Below are 21,439 nucleotides of genomic sequence, written 5' to 3' on the forward strand. Positions count from 1 at the left end.
AAAAAAAAGAACCAATTAAGAAAGAAAACCAATAAAATCAAGTCAAGAACAAAAGTAAAAGCTGAGGAAAAGCTTCGATAATAAACATATTTTGGGCTACCTGTGTTAACTCTCATGTTTGCGTTACCAGATATAATCTACATAAAGTGATCAAACATTAAAGGTCATCTACAGCCAAGTAATGTTTAGCACATATAACGTCTCTCTCAGAACGTAAACATTATCGCTCGCTTTTTTACAGGGCATTTTATCGTTTTCCAGAGAGCTTACGACGAGCTTACGAGATGGAAGCTTTTCAATTACCAATCATGTACATTCTTATTTCCTGGGTTTTAAGTGTATTAATTTTACTTCCGCCTGAAGGTTAGTCAATGTGTTTATTCTTTTAATCAATCCGATGGATTCCCTTTAAATCACAACATACCTTCTAATTATAATGCTCAATTTAAACATTAAGATTCTACTACCTTTAGCCTTTAGTCAGTTTTATAAACGCTTGAAAATATGTGAAAATTTATTTTAGCTTTATTATTTTATAATGAATTTACTTGCAAATCTGAAGTGTGACTACTTAACAAAAGGATATGTTATGTTCGCGTTCAATTTAATTCGTAGTTTGAGTCTGCATAACAAGGATATTTGTTTGTTTGAATTTCATCATGGAACCAATAGTTCAATTTGTGAGTCAACTGGCATAGTGCGGTCATGGTGTACAATAGAACCATTAAGTTGACTAATATATAGGGCTATGTTAACCTCAATCAGTGTGATCAATGTATTGTTGGTTAGTTAGCTGGTGCTTTGTGGTTTAACATCGGTACCACTCAGTGACCAACTGACTGTATAAGCGGCATAAGTAATGATGAACAAAATATGTTTGATAGACCACAATGATCAATCAGTAGACTTCCATATAGTCAGGATGAAAGTAGATAAATTTAGCGGATAAACTAGCGAGCGCACTCAAACCTTTGTCATAAAATGTACCATAAAAGTTTTCTAAACGCCAATAATGAGCATTTTGCCTTACCTCTGTATTTGCGGTATTGGTTTTATTCTGACGGGAGATAGGGAATCTATTATTCCAAGGAAGAGATCACGTTATCCTTCACTTATACATTTTTACATTTGACTGATTCAACAGAGTGTGCACATAGTGCGTAATAGACCATTTTTGACTTCTAAATTACTCAGTGCTGTGGGTTCCTTGATTGCAGACACATCTGCCTAAATATGTCTATTTTAGTTTTCAACCATTCGCAAGAAAATGAAATAATAAAAGACACGGCGGCCATATTGGAGGATATAACAAAAGAATTCATTGACAATTTTTTTGTTAAGTTCTTCCAGCATGACCGCCGTTAAAACCATCAATACCAATGAGGTAAAGTAAAGAATGCACAACTCAAACAATACAAATCCTTTAAAATTCCAAGGACCTTCCGTGAAAGAAATGAATATGTTGCACAAAATCGAGACTAACACTGAGCTACAGAGAACTCGAAAATAGAGTAATATCAAGAGAATATGAACTAAGAGAAGGAATCCTCGTGCCCCATCATGTGCACACTTTGATGCTATATTTAGAATCTATACTAAAAATATCATCCAATGATATCATTTGATCGTTTGATTTTCTGCACGCGCATAGTACGCGCGCGCGCTCTACGCTGTTTGCTAACGTTTTCTTGTGCTTTTCTTATGTTCAAATGTTCAATCTGCCCTCAAGATGACGATGTAGGTCAAAAGCTTTGGAAAATAAATGTAAAGATACTCCAGAAATTTAAACAAATTACTACTTTAAATTCCTGTTGTATTTGCCAAGCTTTCAACGTGCACATTCATATTCAGGGCAGAGTCGAAATAGCGGAAAAAACCCCAAACGTAAGCAAACAGCGTAGAGCGCGCGCAATAAATGCGCGTGCAGAAAAACAAATGGTTTAAAAATAGCATCAAACTGTGCACATGATGGTTACAAGGCTATATAGGCGGGATTCCTTCTCTTAGTTCATTTTCTCTTGGTAATATGCATTACACAGCATTAATTTAGTCAAACATAAATATTCAGTCTGATTACCAATGATCTTTGACACATCTTGTACATTCATTTGAAGCTTTTCCCCCAGCCATGCCATCATTATCGTTCGATCGGTTTTTGTTATAGCACATGGCGCCATAAACTCTATCATACGAAATGTTGGTCAAGATTTTGTCTTTATGTGGAACAGAACAAGTGGTAGTATAGTGGAAGTGAGATGGGGATTGGTGGATCCAGTAGATAACCTGGGAGTAAAACCACAGTTCATATATGTCAACAAATGGGCCAACGTTGCTGTCTACAGTGCTGACTTGGATACCCCAGCTGCATCGAGTTATAAAGGAAGAGTTTATTACGTGGGAGACTTGCCTGCTGGTCGTGCTTGGTTCCAAATAACCAACCTTAGTATCAGTGATGCCAAGGAATATGCTGTTAGCATCTTGGAAGGAAGTGTTTACACGATATACAAAATGGGCCTGACTGTGACAGGTCAGCACCTTCAGCAATCTTTTATCCTTAAGGCAAGATGAGAAGGAGTGTGTTTGGGCAGCATTACAAGGGAAGGATCGAAGATTCTGTCTCTTTTGTAGAAATCCATCCTGGGTTTTCAGACCCCTTACAAATATTCATTTAAGATAAAAATTACTTTTGAGGAAAAGATTGACTTTTCTTTTATCATAATCAACATATTTTTTCCTTCTTTTAGAAAAAGTTTCAAATTTTTAAGTGAAAATTGATTTGCCTATTTACTATGGAGGATCTCTCTTCATATTTTATGTTCATTTTGAAGAACTGGTTGTCTTAAATGGGTTACGGTCACTTGTTTGTGCAGACTATTGACTATTCAACTTGCTTACATAAACGTGACGTTTTCTATGACGCTTTGTTTAAAAGTAACTCCCCAGTTCCAGCCACAGCCACCACTGACACAGAACATAGCAGAAGGTCAAGATTTGAGTGTGCCTTGCACTGCTGTTGGTCCACCAATACCTAACATTACGTGGGTGCAGATAGTAGGTCACGTGACCAAGATTACAGGAACAGGAAGTGCAACACTGAGGATACCAAATATAAGAAGAGATCAGAATGGGACGTACGAGTGTCAGGCCAGTAACAACCCTAATGAGAATCCAGTCACTGCACAGACTGTTGTGTCTGTTTATTGTAAGTATGAGCAGGGCTATTATTTCACCGCTCTTGGTTTGTTTATTGTCGTTATCGTTTTATTGATATGCGCCAATCAAAAATTTACGTAAATGTAACGTAATTGTAGATCCTCCCCGAACCACCATTACTCCTCCAATTATCACAGTTGTAGAAGGTGATGAGATCGTACTCAGCTGTACAGCAGATGGTTATCCACCACCATCCATATCATGGAAGAAGGCTGACGGTGTCATCAAAGCTGGTCACACAGTAGGTGGGGGAACACTTAGAATACCTGATGCTATCAAAACAGATGCTGGGCAGTACATATGTACAGCAAAGAACGCCTACGACAGCAGAGAACACACTAACAATGCAAATGCAACTGTTATAGTTAAATGTAAGTATACCTATGCTGGATATCTGTTCATTGGACGTCCTCAGTGCATATATCCTCTCGAGACATTTGAATGATTTTAGATTTATTTTTGTATGTATTGATCGACTCCTCTTAAAGGATGCTAGGAGGAGTTCATTAATGCATTATTAAAAATGAAATATGTTGATTTCATCAAAAAGACGTTAATCACTGTTAAAAGCACTTTTTAAAAACCACTCACCTCTAGTATGGCATTGCTTCGTACTTTTCACAAGTGACATCCGACCTCCATTCTGTTGTCGTCGCATCCTCTTTCTATTTGGGTTATATGATCGTAACATATGTTCTAATCATGATAGACCAGCCCTTGATCATGTTGGAAAAGTTACTTAACCAAACCGTGAATGAGAGCGACTCCCTGAGTATCAAGTGCGAAGCAGATGGAAACCCACTACCAACCATCAAATGGAAGACCCCAACAGGATCTGTCCACACTGGGAATGTCTACAGCATCCCGTCAGTCAGCAAATCACATGCAGGGACATACACGTGTACAGCTAGTAACGGGATAGGGAGAGATGCAATGACCAGTATACAAGTTACTGTGCAGTGTGAGTAGTCACAGCAGTCAGTCTACATTCTGTTTGTCGATCATTGCGACTACTGCAAGGGGAAAACAATATTTCCAAAAACGCTTGGATCATGACTTCGATAATCCTTGGCAAACCGTAAATCTTGGGCGTCTGCTCCTGTTGTTATCTTAGCCCGTTGTAGGTCGTCTCATTCCTAATAAAGTCAATAGTGACAGTGGCGTAGAAATCCCTAAAGCATAAATACCGGCAATATATATAAAAATAGAAAGAATATGTGTGAAGACTCAACAACCAAACAACCAATCCCAACTAGCATACAAACACACCATCCAGTATACATGCACCATCGCCTGATGAAGACCAGCAGTCAAAATGTTGGGAATCCTTCTATAATTTACTCTCAATTGTGAGACAAATGAATAAGTCTGATTTTTAGCAATCCTACCAAAACTATTGATAACAGTTGCATATTTGTTTTTCTTCTATTTCAAAACGAAAGCCGAAATACGCATTTCTTTTTTGTTAGATCCACCTGACATTGATGTATCAAATTCTAGTCTTCTATTCAAGTCATGGAATGGTAAAAGTATTCGACTCAGATGTTTTGCAACTGGTTTACCTGCACCACGGATATCATGGTACAAACCAACACATCTACAGATCACTACAAGTGTCAACATTGTACCCGGGGGTAGTGAGGTAACAGTACTGACAACCGCTGACCAAGGGGACTATGGACAGTACAAGTGTCGAGCAACAAACATCCTGGGAAGTGATGAACACGACATTAATGTCATTCAGCTGTGTAAGTTGAAATTGACTCAAACGTACGGTGTACATGTCAGTCAAATCGATTTTTCTGATTGGTCATAAATCGAACTTTACATTTTCCAAGAGTTCTGGTTTTCTGGTGAAAGGTTGTAGCTAACAAAATATCACTGATTTAATACAGTTCCCCCAGGTCCTGTTACCATAAATATTACCGTGTTAGAAGCATTATCCATGAATATTACATGGAACAAACCTGGTAATGATGGTGGAAGTCCTGTCACTGGTTACAAGGTTGAAGTAAGTACTAAGCCACCAGTGTTCACTGTGAATACTCGAGCTGTTATAACAGGACTCAAAGCAAACACCCAGTACACGGTCAAAGTGTATGCTCGGAACATTGTTGGGTATGGTCAACAACTGATGAAGGTCATCACTACCAAGAAACAAGGTAACAAGAAAGTTACCTTGCACATGATTTGTTACCATAGTTTTTTAAATACAGTGAGCCGGCTGAAGTTATTGGATGTGTAGCGAATCAAGATTTTTTTTCTCAACATAGGAAGCAGGTACCCGATTTATTCCAAATAAAATATAAACCATAAAATTTACCTCGATTATGATTGATTATGACTGTTGACAGGAGAATAAGATTTAAGAGAAGGGATACCCGTGCCCCATCATGTGCACACTTTGATGCTATTTTAGAATCTATTAGTAGTACGCGCGCGCTCTGCGCTGTTTGCTAACGTTTTCTTGTGCTTTTCTTATGTTAAATGTTCAAATCTGCCCTCAAGATGACGATGTAAGTCGAAAGCTTTGGAAAATAAATGTATAAATACTTCAGAAATTCGAGCAAATTACTACTTTCATTTTGCCAAGCTTTCGACGTGCACATTCATATTCAGAGCAGAGTCGAAATAACGGAAAAAAACCAAAAACCGTAAGCAAACAGCGTAGAGCGCGCGCTGTAAATGTGCATGCGGAAAAACAAATGGCTTAAAAATAGCATCAAACTGTGCACATGATGGTTACAAGGCTATATATGGGAGATTCCTTCTCTTAGTTCCTTTTCTCTTGCTCTTGATCCTTTCAGCCAAAAAAGGGATATGGATTATACAAACTGCCCTATCAATCAGGTATACAAACATAAGATCCGTTCCGTTAAATGCCTTTTTTCTCTAGGTAAACCAGGTGTTCCTCAATTAACAATTAGCATCAACGATACAGCAGAATTATTTATCAGATTGACATGGACAAAACCTAATGATAATGGAGGAGATCTAATCAAGTTTACCATCTACATGAAAGAGGATGATGAATTTAATTGTACAAAAGCAAAGGATATCCTTGATTTATCAGTTCTGGAGTATACATTAAGAAAAAGTGTTGATTACGGAAAGAACTATACGTTTCTAGTGACTGCATGGAATAAATACGGAGAAAGTATGAAAGATGATGTGATGGCGAAGACAATATCCATACCTCAGATTAAACCAACATGTGAAACGAACACACGTGGTACGTGGAGATAATCGTAATTTAAGTTACCCCATTCAACGTTCGAAATGGACTGCATGATTGAAGGGGTGGCATGGGTGGCGTTGTGGTTTACCGCTTGCCTCTCTCTGAGCTCCGCCGGCTCAGACTGGATCATATGTGACTCCAGTGTGCTTTATGTGTTGTTCTCTCCCTTGCCACGAGGGTTTCTCTGGTTTCCTCCCTTCACAAAAATCAACATGTGAGTTGAGTGTTGTATGTTGTAAATATAGAATGTAGTGGTGGTACGCGTGGAGAGAACCTCACGGAAGCACGGAATTCCGAAAAGCCCCCACCTACGCGAAGTAATATGCTGTAAATATGTAAAATATGACTTTGTTATAATGGGCCTTACTTAAGAATCATTCGTTTTGTTTAATATTAGGTAACGCTAAGACCAGTATTGAGGACACAAGTGGAAAACACTCAAAATGTAAGCAATGGTTAAAATTTAAATGGTTACTATTATTATTGTGAGCAAAATGTTTTGAAGAATTTGAAACTGGATTTGGCTCTATGATTCTATGTTGGCACGTAACGTCATCGCGGCCATATTGGTACCATTTAACACAATATTTCTCATTAGCATCCATTGTTAACGGCACCACAATGGCCGCCATGCTTTTGTCTTTTATCTTTTAACTCTCTTTGGAATGCTTGCAACCCATAAATGAAATTGATATATATATATCGTTCGCGGGCTTCCTGTGGTGACAAACCACGCTCCCCTCCCCTACACATTTCCAGTCCTTTTTCGGCCAAAACCAAGATGGCTGACTAGTTAGTGATGTTTTCACTCGATTTACTGTAAGTTTGAGCAGTTTTGAGCAAGACATTCGCCTATTTAGAGAAGAAAATTATATTCCAATTTCCAAATATGGTAAGTACATTCCTTATATGGTAAAAGAAACGGCTCGAGCGGAACGACAACTTTTCTACGTAGAAATATTGATATGAAAGTTTTAGCGATCCGGTGTATATACATATATATATATATATATTAGTTTATTATATCTTTTTATTTAAAGTTCTGATCGGTGTGAGTGTCATAGCTGCGATACTTGTAGTTTCACTGGTTCTTAACGTGCTGCAGTTTCTATACATATGGAAGAGGATTAAACTCAGTGGTATGTGTAAAGCTACGATTCACGACCTTAAGAAATTTAAATATATGTTCATGAATAACCCTTCTTATCTCCAGCTACTTTTCTAATACTAATAACAACACACCAATGAACTAATACAATGATATAACTGCTTTAAACTCATGACATAATCATATGGATATTATTTGTTAATAGAACACGGAAGAAACAGCTTTAAGGAAACGTAAGTATTTGCTCTTTATTTTGTAGGTTTTCTATTTCCAAATAATATCATATCGTTTAACTGTTTTCCTGCTGCTAACATTTTTCCAATTCTAATGATTTTCCCTCTTTTGAATATGTTAGGCGTTACCACTTTTTTCTTTTTGTTTTCTTATTTTCTTTTTCTTTTTCTATCTCATGTTATTTAAAAAGGAAAACAAATAAGCAAGAAGAGGTTGATCAAACATACGACGTACGTACATGTTCATGCAATTGAAAATTAAAGAGGGGATCATAGAAATCAAAAGAGGCCTTCAATGTCACGATTGAGAAATTATCAAGTAAAATAGATTTAGGAATATGACTTTTTTTAATTTGACTGCTTTTAATCTTGCAATTATGTTATTTTTAGAACGCAATGGAATTGAGCGTGAACACGTCATCATCGTCTGGCATGAAATCGGGATTTAGTCCAAAAACAACTTCGGCCCCTGAATACGAAGCTGTCAAATTGCAACAATCACCTCGTCGTAATCAAAACCCTGCCAAGTCCATTGTTTACGAGATACCTTTACCTTGTGCGTCTAGTAAACCAAGTCATTACCAGGAACTGTCGCCTATTGACACTGCACAAGACAACAAGAGACCAGGGTACGAACCTGTTCGTACAAGAGTCCCGCGTAATGACAACGAGACGAACATGTACCAGCCACTTGGTCTAAGAAACGAAAGCTCTGATTACCAGACCCTGCATGCTAAAGGAAATGACGACTCATTTATATAAAAGTATATTTGTATATTCAGACATTAAAGAGCGTTCGATAACAATGCTTAGCGAAAAAAACAGTTTCAGTTAATTTATCGGTTTTTAGGTTTCCAGTTCTCATGAGGTCGAAATGATTTTGCTTTTTACTCCAAATTGAACATGACGTCAAGGAGTCAATACCACCGGATGTACGACTTTTCTGTTATTTGATTGGTTGTATTTTTAAGGACGTGAAATAAAAATATAGTTCATCTAGTCTGCTTTCTTCGGAATGCTGTTTGCTAATTATTTTTTTTAGATCCTTTTTAGCTCGCGAAGAGCTATCGAGGTGCCTAGAGTTTGCACTTTTTGGCGGATAACGCTTCTCAGCCAATCGTCTTGGGTAATTAACGTAACCATGGAATCCATTGTATTCGCCAAGTGACGTCACTGTAAAAATCCACGAACTTGCCTTTGCAGAGGAAGCCATTTTGGATTTTCGATCACTTCATAATGATCAGATGTAATCAGCAGCATATTCTGAGTATTCTTAGTTTACTTTACGCTCTTTTTATTGGACCTTGAGATATGAGATTGTCGTATTTATCATCACGTTGGAAGAGGAATCCGAAAATATTGGATCGATTAGACTAGGCCCAAAATAATCTCGTAGAAAACTTTCGTAACCAGAAGTCGGAAAAGAAAGGATTGTAGCCAATCAGAAGCGAAGAATTTAATTGATAAAGACAACAGTTTGTTTGTTTGTTTGCAAAACATAACTCCGGCCGAGTATCGCCTACTCGGGTCACAATACCCTCAATGAAATGAGTCACCAAGTGTCACTTGTTATCATCTTAGTTGATTGGTACTCAAAAACGCTTCACGAGCTTACCATGGGTTACCTTTGATTTATTTATTAACCAAAATTATTTATTTTTAGCATATATCGTTATGTTATTTCCTTCTGTCCTTCTCTTTTCTCGATAGTTTCAAATATAAGTATCCTTAGCTCTTCCTCTTACTATTATCACTATCAACTATCTACAGTTTTTGCAGAGTTGTTGCTATCAATTTGCACGATGGACTATATACATTGTATGAATCTCAAACCCATGCCACATTTCTGCAATCAATTTTTAATTTTCACACAAAAAGTATTTGTTTTACATCTATTCAAGCAAACGAACCGACATTTGATGGCTCTATTCTTTCTCAAAGATTTTGCTCGTTGAGCAAGTCAAAGCTTCGTCGCTTCGTCATAGGGATCTTCCGGTAGTGGTTGCTTAGTTACGGTTTCTTTGTCCTCTTTTTCGTCTTGTGCAACGCTGACATAAACGTTGTTGACAGACATGTCGTGATCCTCAGGTGGCGATTTTGTTTCCTTTTTAAGAGGTCTACGAGGAAAGTACAAACAAAAGCTCTCTTAAATAGCTTACTGATCACGTGTCATTGCTTTGGGAATAAGATGTTCATCAAGTTGTATTTTTATTCATATGTTTTTTAATGTGCAACTGTTAAAGAATAAAGCAGTGTTAAGAAAATGGCACAGTCTGAGATAGAAGATTACACCTAGAAGCTTAAAAGTAGATTGCTGGGTTTCAATCGAAAAAAGTCTTTCAATCTCATTATCTGCACCCAAATAGTGGTCAAACACTTGCCATCATGTGCTGTCCACAGAAAAAATTCTATTGAAAACTTGTGGTTCAGCTAATGAACATGATTCCGCACGAGACAGGAAATGACGTCAAGTAAAATCCAACCAAAAGAGTATAGAACGGTTTCAAAATGGCTAATTATTCAGGCACTTTGAATAATTAAAACTATCAAAATTTCCTTATTTGGGAGAATAAACATATTTGTGTGGAGTGTGGAGTGTGGAGTGTGGAGTGTGGAGTGTGGAGTGTGGAGTGTGGAGTGTGGAGTGTGGAGTGTGGAGTGTGGAGTGTGGAGTGTGAGTGTGGAGTGTGGAGGAGTGTAGAGAGTTAGGAATGTGGAGTGTCAAAAGGGGATTACATGAATCCAATGTTGCATTATTTTTAACCAACATCTTTATATTACTTTTCTTTATCAGTTACTTACGTTTTGACATGTACTTCCTCAGATTCTATGAACAAGGAAAAAAATATATTTATCAGTTTACAAAATGGTTTTAAATTTCGGTCCAGTTATTGTCTGAGCTTTGGAACGGGTTATGGTTTCGGTGGCGATAGTTTTTGTGCATTTATTCTGCAAACAAATACCTTTAGCAAAGGTGCCTCTCTTGGCTCGTCTCCAGCAATAAGCGATTAAACAAATAATGACTACTAAGAGAATACTTCCAATAACGATGACGGCCACCCCAGGAATAAACCCAATGCCTGAGGGAAGAAGAAATAAACATTAATATTGTAGGGTGATATTAGCCAATAAGGTGTATGATAGCGACGGACGACATGCAGGTCTAAGCTATTTTGTAACTCTAAGGGTATTATTACTTGAAAAAAATAATGAGCAATATCTTGATTTAAGATTTGATTTTTAATTTCATTGATGACGATGATGATGATGATGATGATGATGATGAATATGGTAGCCACTGGTAATGCTGACATTGGAGATTATGATAATGCAGGACCTTAGCCACCGGTACGCTTGGACCGCTTTCAACCGGGCCGGCTTTCATGAAAAAAATATAAGGAAAATATAAAAAATGTAAAAAAAATCGCGAAAGCTCTCGAAAACTGAACCAAATTGGTGGCTACGGCCCTGTACTGCTGCTTCTGAAGATGATGATGATTCTAATGACATTGCTAATGACAATGCCCATGACAATGACGATGCTGCTGTTATGCTGATCATGATGACGATCATAATGATAACGTTGCTGATGATGTTAGGGACGATGTTAATGACGATGCGGATGACGATGCTGATATGATTATGTCGACGATGCTGCTGCTGCTGGTCATGATGGCGATGATAATGATAACGTTGCTGATGATGATGCTAATGACATGCTAATGACGATGCTGATGACGATGATGATAATAATGGTGATGCTTAGTAATTCAAATCTGTCGCCATCTTTCGATTCGGTGTGTAACGGAGGAAAAATACAGACTAACCCTGAGAATTATCTACCACTTCTTTACCTTTTTCGCACTGTGTTCCAAACCGAAATAGTTTACAATCACATCTGTATCCGTCTCCTTGTTCGTAGCACGTGCCGTCGAATTTGCATGGCTGTTCACCGCAAAATGAACCTGCAACGAGAATGTAAGCAGTCATATCTCGGGTAGATAGCCTGTGATTAGGGGCTGCTAACAAGGAAACTTTGCTAGTGGGCGACTTGCACTAACAGGTCAGGTGACCCTTTATAGCTCAAGGGGTTACAAGTCACGTGAAACTACCTCAAAAATACAAAGAGATTTTACAACATCACCTGCCCGTTCCCATAATACAGCTTGCCCTGCATGTGGTTAGATGGCAGAACAATAAAATCCCTTTGCCCTTGTGAATTGAATTATTTTTATTATGTAAAACGATCGTGTTTTTTATGCCATCTAACATGGCTGCCGTGACGTGGTAGTGCAAAACCACTCATAGAGGCTTTATGCCATCACGTGATGTCAGCCATGAAAGGAGGCAGGAACAATTGATTCTGTTCTAATCTGATTTACATGAGGAAGAATTCAGTTTTTGATGTGCCTCCTGTCATGGCTGCCATCAGGTGACGAAGCAAAGCCCCTATTGTCTATTAAACTTACTGTAAGGCTCAACTCTTGTGATCAGTGCTGATTGGTCGAGAATCAAGGGTCCCAAAGTATCGTTGACTGTTTCTGCTTTGACGACGCCAAGGACTTCACTGCTATACTTGTCTTGTTTTAAAGTCAGTCGGGTTTCAGAAATAACACTTCCCTTACTAGAAATACGTACAATTGAAAATTAAAACATTGTGAAATCCGACCCGATCCTGATCTACAAACAGCATATTTCATTACCGTAGACTTATGAGTTCGCATTTGGAAAGTTCATCACTGAAGAGGCGTTGCATCTAAAGAACAAGAAACAAAATTTGGTTTGGGTCAACTTCTAAAATAAAAACAACCATAATAACCTAGATTTATGTCATGATGCTGGGAGTTGCCCCTAAATAGAGGCTAAAATACGCGATTACACGAAGCAATTTCCCCTGTACCCCCCTATATTTGCTATACTGGTACATGCCGCCAAACAGGGTATGGTTTTCAGCGATTCTACTCTGGATCAGGGTATATAAAATCACGCTCGCTCTGGGACAGGGTATCCATTTTCGCAATACCGGAACAGGGTATGATTTTCAGCGATCTTGCTCTGGAACAGGGTATAAATTTCAGCGATTTTACTCTGGAACAGGTTCAGGGTTTAGTGGGCTCAGCGGCACATCCCTAAACTAAAAAGGGAAAGAGTACCCCTCTCACAGTGGTAAAATGCGAATTCACCGGTTAACAACTTTCCCCATCAATAAATGAAAAGATTCTAACCATACCCCGAGTTTTTCGTCATTATAACGTGACCTAAACTTTCCGATAGACAAAAAAAAAAAACATCCAAAAAGGACACTGGTGAAAAACGCACTGCGCACGCTCGGAGATGGCGTACGTAACTAAGGGCAACTCATATTTTTGATGCCAGTATTTTAATTGTTTTACAAAATCGCAAAACTTAAGAAAAATACTGAAAACTTAAGGTTTTCCTTTTCGCAATAGCAAGATAATTTCGATTGTGATACACAGCTGATTTATACAAAAAAATTTTTTGTTTATCCAAAAGCAAAAATTATCTTTGAAAATGTCGCCACTAGCGGCCCGACGTCGACATCCATGCAGCATGGCTAATTTGCAGATAATCACATGGTCGGATTGTATGTAAAGAAATCTGAAAAATATTTGTAAAATTTCAAAACGAATATTTAAGAAATAGCCTTGTCGGTTAAAATAAGGCATACCTTTAGATGTGATAAACTGATATTGTTCGCCATTTTTTTTTCAACGCATGCGCAGTGCGTTTTTCACCAGTGTCTCCAAAAAGCTCTTAATAGACTTACCTCCGAACAAATTTTGTCTTCGACCTGTGTGTACGCTGGGCTTCCTGTGTCTTTATAGTCTTCGATCCAATCGATATTAACTATGTAGAGTGTTATGGTGAATTTGGATTTGAATGGATCTAAAAATGGGAATAAAATTAAGAGATTAGGATTTGGATTTATTGCCTCATTCACTCCCTTCGTTCATATACTTTCTGTGGCTTGCTCACGCGTGCTAGCTCATGCACATATTTTTTATATATTCACCAAATAACTCTTATCTGCTCACAAGCTATAGCTTGATTCCCATCCGCTAACTGGCCAATTTATTCATTAAAAGATCTAATACTCTAAAGAAATATTAATGCAATTTACCACTTTATAGTGAACGTAAAATCCTTCACGTTTTGCAACCCACTTGTTAATGTAAGGCAACCAACACATTTAACTTGAATTTAGAATTTGATTTTTGTGGAAGAAGGAAAAAAAAATCCTTATTATTTGAGATGTCCGTCCGCTACTAAATCAGGACGGGAGGCAAAATCAAACATCAGATATTTGCAGTCTATTTCCTCACCTAGTTCGTCGCATAGTCTTCCAGTGAGTCCCTTGGGACAGTTGCAGTAGTATGTGGTACCTTGACTGATGCATGAGGTATTGGACTTGCATTTATTGTTCTGGCAAGCTAATAAGATACCAAAACACCACAAACAGTAAATAAGCATTACACCTTTTCATTAATGTAAATATATATGCCAAAGTGGTTTTCCTCTTTTTTTTTTTTTTTTTTTTTGCATTAGAAAAGATGGCCTATTGTTTTGTCTCCCAAAACAATTCCGCTCGGGACTCGAGGGGTCTATTTTTAGTAACTGTGAAAAAGGTATTTTTGTATGTAAGCCTATTGCAAAAGTATTTTTACTATGTAGACCAGTATCATTGTTTTTCACAATACATCCCCCCCCTCCCCCAAATCAATGTTGGGGCAAACGGGGCGTTTGGGATGATGTGTGGTTTGACCAACATTGAGTTGGGGGAGGAGGGAGCTTCATTGGTGAAATGGCGTGTAAACTTGAGAAATTATGGATATTAAGACAATATTTAAAAATTTAGCGCTGACTTTTCAAGTGTCCCAATGACTTTTGTCCAGGATTGTCGCAACATGATGACGCCCAAAGACTTCAAAATCCAACACAATAATATTAACTAATAATAATAATAATCAAGATACCTTTAACTATAAGAGTGAACGTTGCCCTCTTAGTCAAACCATATCCATTAGTAGCTGTACATGTGTAGTTTCCCGCAACACTCTGTTCAGGCGATATTTTAAGCCGTTCTCCTCGTGCTATTATGCTGTTGTCTGTGTCTTTAGTCCAGATAGTTACTGCAGGAGGATTTGAATCCACTTCGCAGGTAAAATCAACTTGCTCATTTTCGTACAGTGTGACTTTTGGTTGTGTAGGCAATGTTTTTATAAATGGCCCATCTAATAAGAAAATCAAAAATTGTGTATACAAGATAAAGTATAGACCCCTTGCGCTGAGTCCTCAAAGGAATTGTTTTGGGGAACAAAAGCGGTTTTTCCTAATGTACAATTGTTTTGTTCCCAAAACAATTCCTCATGGGGTCTACAGAGTCTTTGCACCATCAAGTGATGCCAGCCATGACAGGATGTAAATCAGATGAGACCAGATTCAATTGTTCCTGCCTCCTGTCATGGCTGCCGTCACGTGATGGTGCAAAGCCGCTATAGTTTTGGTAACATTATGATCGTGGCTTTCTTTTTATAAACTTAGTTGCAAAAAGCATTGTTGTTGTATGTTGTATTTTTTTGACCAGACAATATAAGTTTGCAATTGCCAGATTTCATAATGACATCACATCAAAAACTGTCGTTTTAACGCTAGGGACCATGATTGCTGGAGGCGGGCGGAATGACAACAGCACGTCTTAAATCACAATGAAATTAGGTTAATGAGCTGGTGAGGGCAAGAACAACTAAATGTTACGCTAAATATCTCGAAAGAAGAGAATTAAGCTTAAATTTAGCCCAAAATTTCTATCATTTTAGCCGATGTAAACAAATCGTGACGTCATTATAAAATCCGGAAACTGAGTGTTTACAATGAAAACCAAAATCGACTTCCGAATGAGTGTTGACAATGAACAATGAAAACCAAAATCGACTTTCAATTACTTACAAGTAATGTTAACGAAAATTGATCTATTGATTGGACTACCAACAATGCCATTGTCCACAATACAAATATGATGTCCTATATGTTGCTTGTCAACACTGGTAAAGTTATGCGCCAGATAATGTCCAGTGACTTCCATGTAAGACTTAGCATGACGGGAATTTTTCCAGACGATCTTTGGCGTTGGGCATCCTGTTGCCTTACAAGTTAAATCAAGGGATGTTCCTTCTTTCATAACAAGAGTGTTGTTGACTGGAGAAATGCTCATTGTGACAGGTGCTGGGATAGAAAAAAAAAGAAACAAAACCAGTTCTTAAGAGTTGTACATTAGTACATTATTAGGGACTTATAATTTCACTTTGGGGTTTCGCGTCTTCAAAGCCTGTCTTCCCTGTGGATGAGTTGACTTTACTGACAATGTTTTGAATGAATTCTCCAATGAACAGGACCCCAGAGAGAAATTATTTACACTTCCGGTTGACGTCGCCGTCGTAGATTTTGCAAATCTTAAAGTCGCTATTATGAGGTACGTACCTTGTGCAGTTACATTTGTATGCACCAATGACCCTCTTCCAATGGAGTTGGACGCAAAGCAGGAAAATGTTTCCAAATTGCAACCGTTTTTATTCCGCAAGACGTATTTAGCGGTGCAAGTGTGGCTGTTTATCGTAGCCAATGTCACATTTCCCTTCAGAAACACTACTGAGCATTGATTTGGATTGGCTGTGGAGCTGCAGGTGAGTTCGAGCAATTCACCAAGCAGGATTACGTTGCCGGGTTTATTCGTGGTGAGTATGGTATTCTCTGGCTTATCTGCATCCAAGAAAGTAAAAAGAACATTGAATTTAATATTTTTTTTAATGAATGAAAACACATAAAAAGTATAAAAAAAAGGAATGCGCGCACTTCTATGCGCAGATTTTAAGGACGCGAAAAATTGGTTGAAAACAAAATAATTTTTTCTTTTTTCCTGAATCCAAAACATAATCATTCGGCATCTTTTATGTTTTCGATCAGCGAGGAGGAAAAATTAATTCTACTAAAAGCTGCTGACATTTTTGAGTTAGGAGAAAGTCGCAAACTGCAGTAAACGGTGACGGCGACCGGTCTCTTCAGTGGTCGTGTAATAGAGGTTAAAGTGTCATAGGCGGCATTGACAACCGATGGTACTGAAGACATATCTGTATTATACGAACACCTGTCTGATTCGGACACTTGGTCCGATCTCTTTATTGTCCGTATTATATAGGTTTAAGTGTTGTACTCACAGGTGATATTGACAACGATGGTACTGAAGTCATAGAGCAGTTTTCCTTTGAATATGAAAACCTCACGGCACGAACACGGTCGTGACACGGCAAGGGATTCGCCAGACCAATCACACTGTTCGAAAAGTGGTGTCACAGCACTGTCATACCAATCACATTGCGCGAGAAATAAATCAGCCGATCAAGATTCTAGAAACCATCACGGTCAGGGCAAGGTACGCATACGACACTGCACTATCTGTATTATACGGACACCTGGTACGGATATCTGTTACGGGCATTTTGCTCGCTCTTCAGTGTTCGTATAATAAAGGTTTAAGTGTTTGTACTTACAGGTGACATTGACAGCGATTGTACTAAAGACAGATCGTCCAACGATTCCGTTGTCTGCTTCACATCGATAGGTCCCTGAATCACTTTTACGTAAGCTACCAATAGTGTATCGAACGACGCCATTGCCTTTAGCGAGAGAAAACCTCAGTTCCTATCTTAGACCACGTGACATTAGGAGTTGGACAGCCTTTGGCGTTACAGGCTAGAACTAATGGAAAACTTTCACTCCTGACTACATTACCTCCTGCTGGAGTTATAGTGATTACTGCAGGCACTTAAGATAAGAAATAGAAAAGGTATTTTATTATCTGTTCCAACAATTAGTGGTCAAACACTGACCTCCGCCAAACCTGTCTGAAAAAAAGTGTTAGCCAATGGGAATCAAGAAAATTTGCAAAACTGAGATGTCACATTTCCAAATAAAACCAATAACGTTGCTGATACGCGTTTGATAACAATGATCCATTGATCCATTGTTTTCATTTTTTATTCCAAAAGCGGACATGTTTTTATTTTGCAATGGTCAATTTTCATGACAAGTCACTTTTGCAGTAACGTCATTTCCTAGTCAATATTTCAGATCGTATTGACGAGTTTACCTTGCACAATAATGCTGGATTTAATATCGCCACTATTCCCCCGCGGTGTTACTTGCCGAGCAAGCAAAAAGAACCTCATTGCAGCCTTGTATATTTGTTATCACGTGACCTTAACGAACAATCCGCCCTAGTTTGCTGACTCAGTGTCTGGACGCCTCGCTTCAGGGTGACCGAGCAGCGCTGAGGGTTCGCTTGCGACTGACACGACAAGGCCAATGATTCTCCTTGTACAATACGTTTGCTTGATCTGTTGGTGGTGATTTTCGTATTGCTGGGTTTATCTAGACAAGGAAAAAGAACTCAAATTAAAAACAAATCTCACGTTCGGCCTCTCAGGTTCAAATCCTCGACTCACCATCATATGCGAGGAAAAGGTTCCGGCATCTACATTGATTCAAATGTTTTTTTCCTCCGTTGTTAATAATCCGTCCCTCCACAAGACCCACACTCTAAATTCTTATTCGATCTAACGTCAGCCGTGCCCTGACTTAGACCAGCTCAGAGGTTGTTTCAGGGTTCAATCTGTGAGTTAGCCATGCCCTGACTTTGATCGGCCCAGAGGTTGTTTCAGGGTTCAATCTGTGAGTTTGCCGTGCCCTTCCATAGAATTAGACGATTTCTTTTGCATTCCTATTTATCCAACAATACTCACACAAGACGTTAAGATACACTGCTGTAGTCACTGGTCTCAGTACACCGTTGTCAGCCGTACAGTTATAATATCCAGTGTTCTCTCTGCTCAAGCTACCGAAAGAGTATATCAACGTGCTTTTGATTCCCGCGTGCAAGTGCTTCTTGGTCTCCCGGTTTTCATCCAGGTCAAGATAGGAGTTGGACAGCCGGATGCAGAACAAGTCAAGGTAAACGGGTCACCCTCTAATCGTTCATTACTCGATTGTCCAACTGGAGTTGTAGCCAAGTGGTGTGGTGGCACTAGGGGGAAAATGTATTAATGTCACAAGAATCATTTTGTTATTCGCGAAGAGTTTTACATGTTGACAACAGCTCTTGGTAGCTTTCGGAGCGTAATAATTCTAATAAAAATTCTAATATATATAATAATTTTTTTTTTTTTTGTTGACTTTAAAGTACGCTAACCAATAGAGTGGTTTTCATTAACCCGAGAAGCAGAGTGAATCAGAGTGTTCTTTACTCTCCCCCCACAGCCGCTTTCAGTGTCGTCACGCAACGCTTTCTCCCCTGTACAGTTCTCCTCACTTAGAGAAAAAGATTAAGTGAAGACAATAAGAATCGAATTCTGTAAACTTCGGTACCAAAGAACTACTACAACCCTAACCCTAAACCCTAGACCACGAAGCGAATTTGGTTGGGTTGTCTCATTTTTTAGTCATATTTAAACGATGTATCATCAGCATGTGTACATAAATATTTATTATAGTTTAATTCATACTATCGTAGGGTACGGCTACTAGCTGATTACTCGAAATTTGAATTTAAATAGAATTCCCCTGACAATTCCCGGAGAGAAGATACAACGCGGGAGGTAGTGCTTAAAGCGCTAAAGTGTATTTCACGGTTTATGAAAACCACTCTAAGTTCTAAACAATTCACGAGTGAATATAAATTAATGATTGATAATTAATATTTATTTATTTATTTTAAACATTTTACATGTGTAAATAATGCGAAATGCTGGATAAAGAATAAACAAAACTGATCTAAATACAAATTCAAAACATTGATCCCTAATTGATCCCTAATTGATACTCAATTGATCCCAATTATTTCCTAATTGATCCCTAATGGATCCCTTATAATCCCTAATTGAATCCCTAATATTAATTCAAGAGTGGTGGAGTTTCGTGTGGTTCGCTGGTGATAACCATTGGGATCCAACTTAACGACGATGTCCGTTGATTTCAAAGAGAAGATACGCGTTTCACTGGTTGCTCTAAAGTCTATTCATACGAGATGCGATTATATACAAATTTTGAGAGGTCTTTAGCTCAAAAGTAGATTTTGAAGTAAAATAATATTGCTGGATTTCTCAACATACTTATTGATTGTTTGGGCTGCAAAACCTGTTAGGCATTAAGCCATACACTGCAATGCAAACTCCACAATATTTTTTTCCCCAAAAACCTCGGAATGGCTAGTCGATAAATGAGGTTTATTCTTTATAAACATACCTTGTATAAATATTTCCTTGGAAACAGTTTGCGCCTTGCCAACAATGTTAGACACCTCGCACATGAAGGTCTGCTTTCCACATCCAACGATATTCGATGCCACGTAACTAGCTGAACAATCAGAACTAGAGTTGAAGATTTCTTTAAATTGCAAGTATATCTTTATTGTACAGGGTTTGGGGTTGGAGATTGCGTTACAGGTCACGTTAATGGAATCTCCTTCAACGAAAAACGTTATCAGACTTGTTGGTCAGAAGTTGTACGTTCTTTGGTAAGTCTGAAAGAGAAGAAAATCAATAATAACAATATATTAGATTTTCTATTTTAATTTTTTATTGTGTTTTATTATTTTGATTTCGAATGTAGGGATAATAAGTGCGGTGTAAAAACAAGTGGAAGAATTCTACACGTGATAGTTAAAATATATTATTATTATAGACCTTTAGCACGACGTACTTTTCTAGGTAGAGTGCAAACCGTTTATTTGTGAATCAACAAACGAATAGCACTAAACGCATGCATTCGTATTGTTTTCAACTGTTTCATTGGTGCTATTTTGTATTGATTATCTAGTACTATTGTACGGTATATGGTTTGCACTCTTATATAAACAATTTGCACGTTCGATCTCGGGGGATTTCCCATAACCATATTCATTATTATTTTTCTTACCACATTGTTATCGTCCTCATCAGCATTTATCGTTTATATCTATTTGATAGAACGGTGTTTTCTAATGGTGGCTTGATAAAACGTTGTTGGCTGTAGATGTGAAATCTGAGACCGAGTGGAATTGTGGGGGACTGAGTGCGTGATTTCCGTTAAAAAATTTAAAATACACTTAGCTAGCGCAGGTGATCGCTCAAACGTCCATAAAGTTCCCAAACAAATTTCATATTTAGATGAATCCTTCTTGCAAACTTCAAATGGAAAATCAACCAAAAACATTCCTAGCTTACAAAGCTAAACGCTAGTCATCAATTTTGGCCTCAGATTAAAATCTCCGACCAACAAGCGTTAGTTTTTTTGAAATTTTCATGATGACAAACATGGTGTACGAGTCCTGACTAGCTAACTACGAAACACATTGAAGTAACAGTCTTCAAAAAGGGGACTTCAGCGGATGCTTTTTCAGCAGTGCAATGATAAACACCTGCATTTTCTATAGTATGCTTGCAAATTCCAGAACAACGAAGCCAACATCGCTTTTGCTGATGGAAACACTATTCCTATCTTGTCCAGGGACAGGGGGGGGGTGGAGGACATCAGTATTTGTGTTTAGGTTTGCGGTACCAAAAATTGAAAAATTTTGCCGCCCCTTCCAAATAAGAG

General features: G+C 38.1%; 3 protein-coding genes across 5 annotated transcripts; 1 reads left to right on the plus strand and 2 right to left on the minus strand.

Moving 5' to 3' along the window:
- Window positions 1–172: 172 nt before the first annotated feature.
- Window positions 173–8,791, plus strand: LOC148913875 (neural cell adhesion molecule 2-like). Of its 3 annotated transcripts, none has more exons than XM_089025798.1 (13): window positions 175–363; window positions 2,165–2,527; window positions 2,933–3,202; window positions 3,312–3,584; window positions 3,923–4,174; window positions 4,683–4,961; window positions 5,109–5,375; window positions 6,110–6,445; window positions 6,849–6,896; window positions 7,492–7,590; window positions 7,765–7,792; window positions 7,984–8,023; window positions 8,183–8,791. In XM_089025798.1, exons 1-13 carry the CDS (start codon window positions 285–287, stop codon window positions 8,552–8,554), a joined length of 2,706 nt encoding a protein of 901 aa, XP_088881924.1. In that variant the 5' UTR covers window positions 175–284; the 3' UTR covers window positions 8,555–8,791. The 3 variants fall into 3 exon arrangements, 2 of the variants coding, with proteins under 2 accessions (XP_088881924.1, XP_088881925.1); XM_089025799.1 differs by having other exon boundaries at window positions 3,351–3,584; XR_016119015.1 differs by lacking the exon at window positions 7,492–7,590 and having other exon boundaries at window positions 173–363; window positions 8,183–8,237.
- Window positions 8,792–9,418: 627 nt separating this feature from the next.
- Window positions 9,419–17,485, minus strand: LOC148913876 (uncharacterized). Its single transcript, XM_089025861.1, has 12 exons — window positions 17,359–17,485; window positions 16,292–16,570; window positions 15,761–16,036; window positions 14,788–15,045; window positions 14,137–14,244; window positions 13,581–13,699; window positions 12,496–12,548; window positions 12,262–12,416; window positions 11,647–11,757; window positions 10,756–10,872; window positions 10,595–10,619; window positions 9,419–9,909 (listed from the first exon to the last, which is right to left on the minus strand). The coding sequence occupies exons 3-12, from the start codon at window positions 16,023–16,025 to the stop codon at window positions 9,753–9,755; spliced, it is 1,368 nt and encodes a 455-aa protein (XP_088881987.1). The 5' UTR covers window positions 16,026–16,036; window positions 16,292–16,570; window positions 17,359–17,485; the 3' UTR covers window positions 9,419–9,752.
- Window positions 17,486–18,717: 1,232 nt separating this feature from the next.
- Window positions 18,718–20,317, minus strand: LOC148913877 (hemicentin-2-like). Its single transcript, XM_089024371.1, has 2 exons — window positions 20,108–20,317; window positions 18,718–18,890 (listed from the first exon to the last, which is right to left on the minus strand). The coding sequence occupies exons 1-2, from the start codon at window positions 20,169–20,171 to the stop codon at window positions 18,718–18,720; spliced, it is 237 nt and encodes a 78-aa protein (XP_088880497.1). The 5' UTR covers window positions 20,172–20,317.
- Between the last annotated feature and the right edge of the window lie 1,122 nt (window positions 20,318–21,439).

This window comes from Actinia tenebrosa, unplaced genomic scaffold (assembly GCF_029948245.1).
Source record: "Actinia tenebrosa isolate PJP-AT-01 unplaced genomic scaffold, QUT_ActTen_1.0 PGA_scaffold0__85_contigs__length_37466705, whole genome shotgun sequence".
NCBI classification, from domain to species: domain Eukaryota; kingdom Metazoa; phylum Cnidaria; class Anthozoa; order Actiniaria; family Actiniidae; genus Actinia; species Actinia tenebrosa.

What these genes read in the sequence shown, in the direction of transcription:
- LOC148913877 (XM_089024371.1), bottom strand. Translation starts at nt 20,171, where the DNA reads ATGTGCGAGGTGTCTAACATTGTTGGCAAGGCGCAAACTGTTTCCAAG. An exon ending in CAAGGAAATATTTATACAAG is followed by an intron (nt 18,891 to 20,107) that starts GTATGTTTATAA and finishes TTTTCCCCCTAG; the next exon opens with TGCCACCACACCACTTGGCT.
- LOC148913875 (XM_089025798.1), top strand. Translation starts at nt 285, where the DNA reads ATGGAAGCTTTTCAATTACCAATCATGTACATTCTTATTTCCTGGGTT. An exon ending in GACTGTTGTGTCTGTTTATT is followed by an intron (nt 3,203 to 3,311) that starts GTAAGTATGAGC and finishes ACGTAATTGTAG; the next exon opens with ATCCTCCCCGAACCACCATT. An exon ending in CATTAATGTCATTCAGCTGT is followed by an intron (nt 4,962 to 5,108) that starts GTAAGTTGAAAT and finishes GATTTAATACAG; the next exon opens with TTCCCCCAGGTCCTGTTACC.
- LOC148913876 (XM_089025861.1), bottom strand. Translation starts at nt 16,025, where the DNA reads ATGAGCATTTCTCCAGTCAACAACACTCTTGTTATGAAAGAAGGAACA. An exon ending in GTTCACTCTTATAGTTAAAG is followed by an intron (nt 14,245 to 14,787) that starts GTATCTTGATTA and finishes GTATCTTATTAG; the next exon opens with CTTGCCAGAACAATAAATGC. An exon ending in GAGAGGCACCTTTGCTAAAG is followed by an intron (nt 10,620 to 10,755) that starts GTATTTGTTTGC and finishes CCTTGTTCATAG; the next exon opens with AATCTGAGGAAGTACATGTC.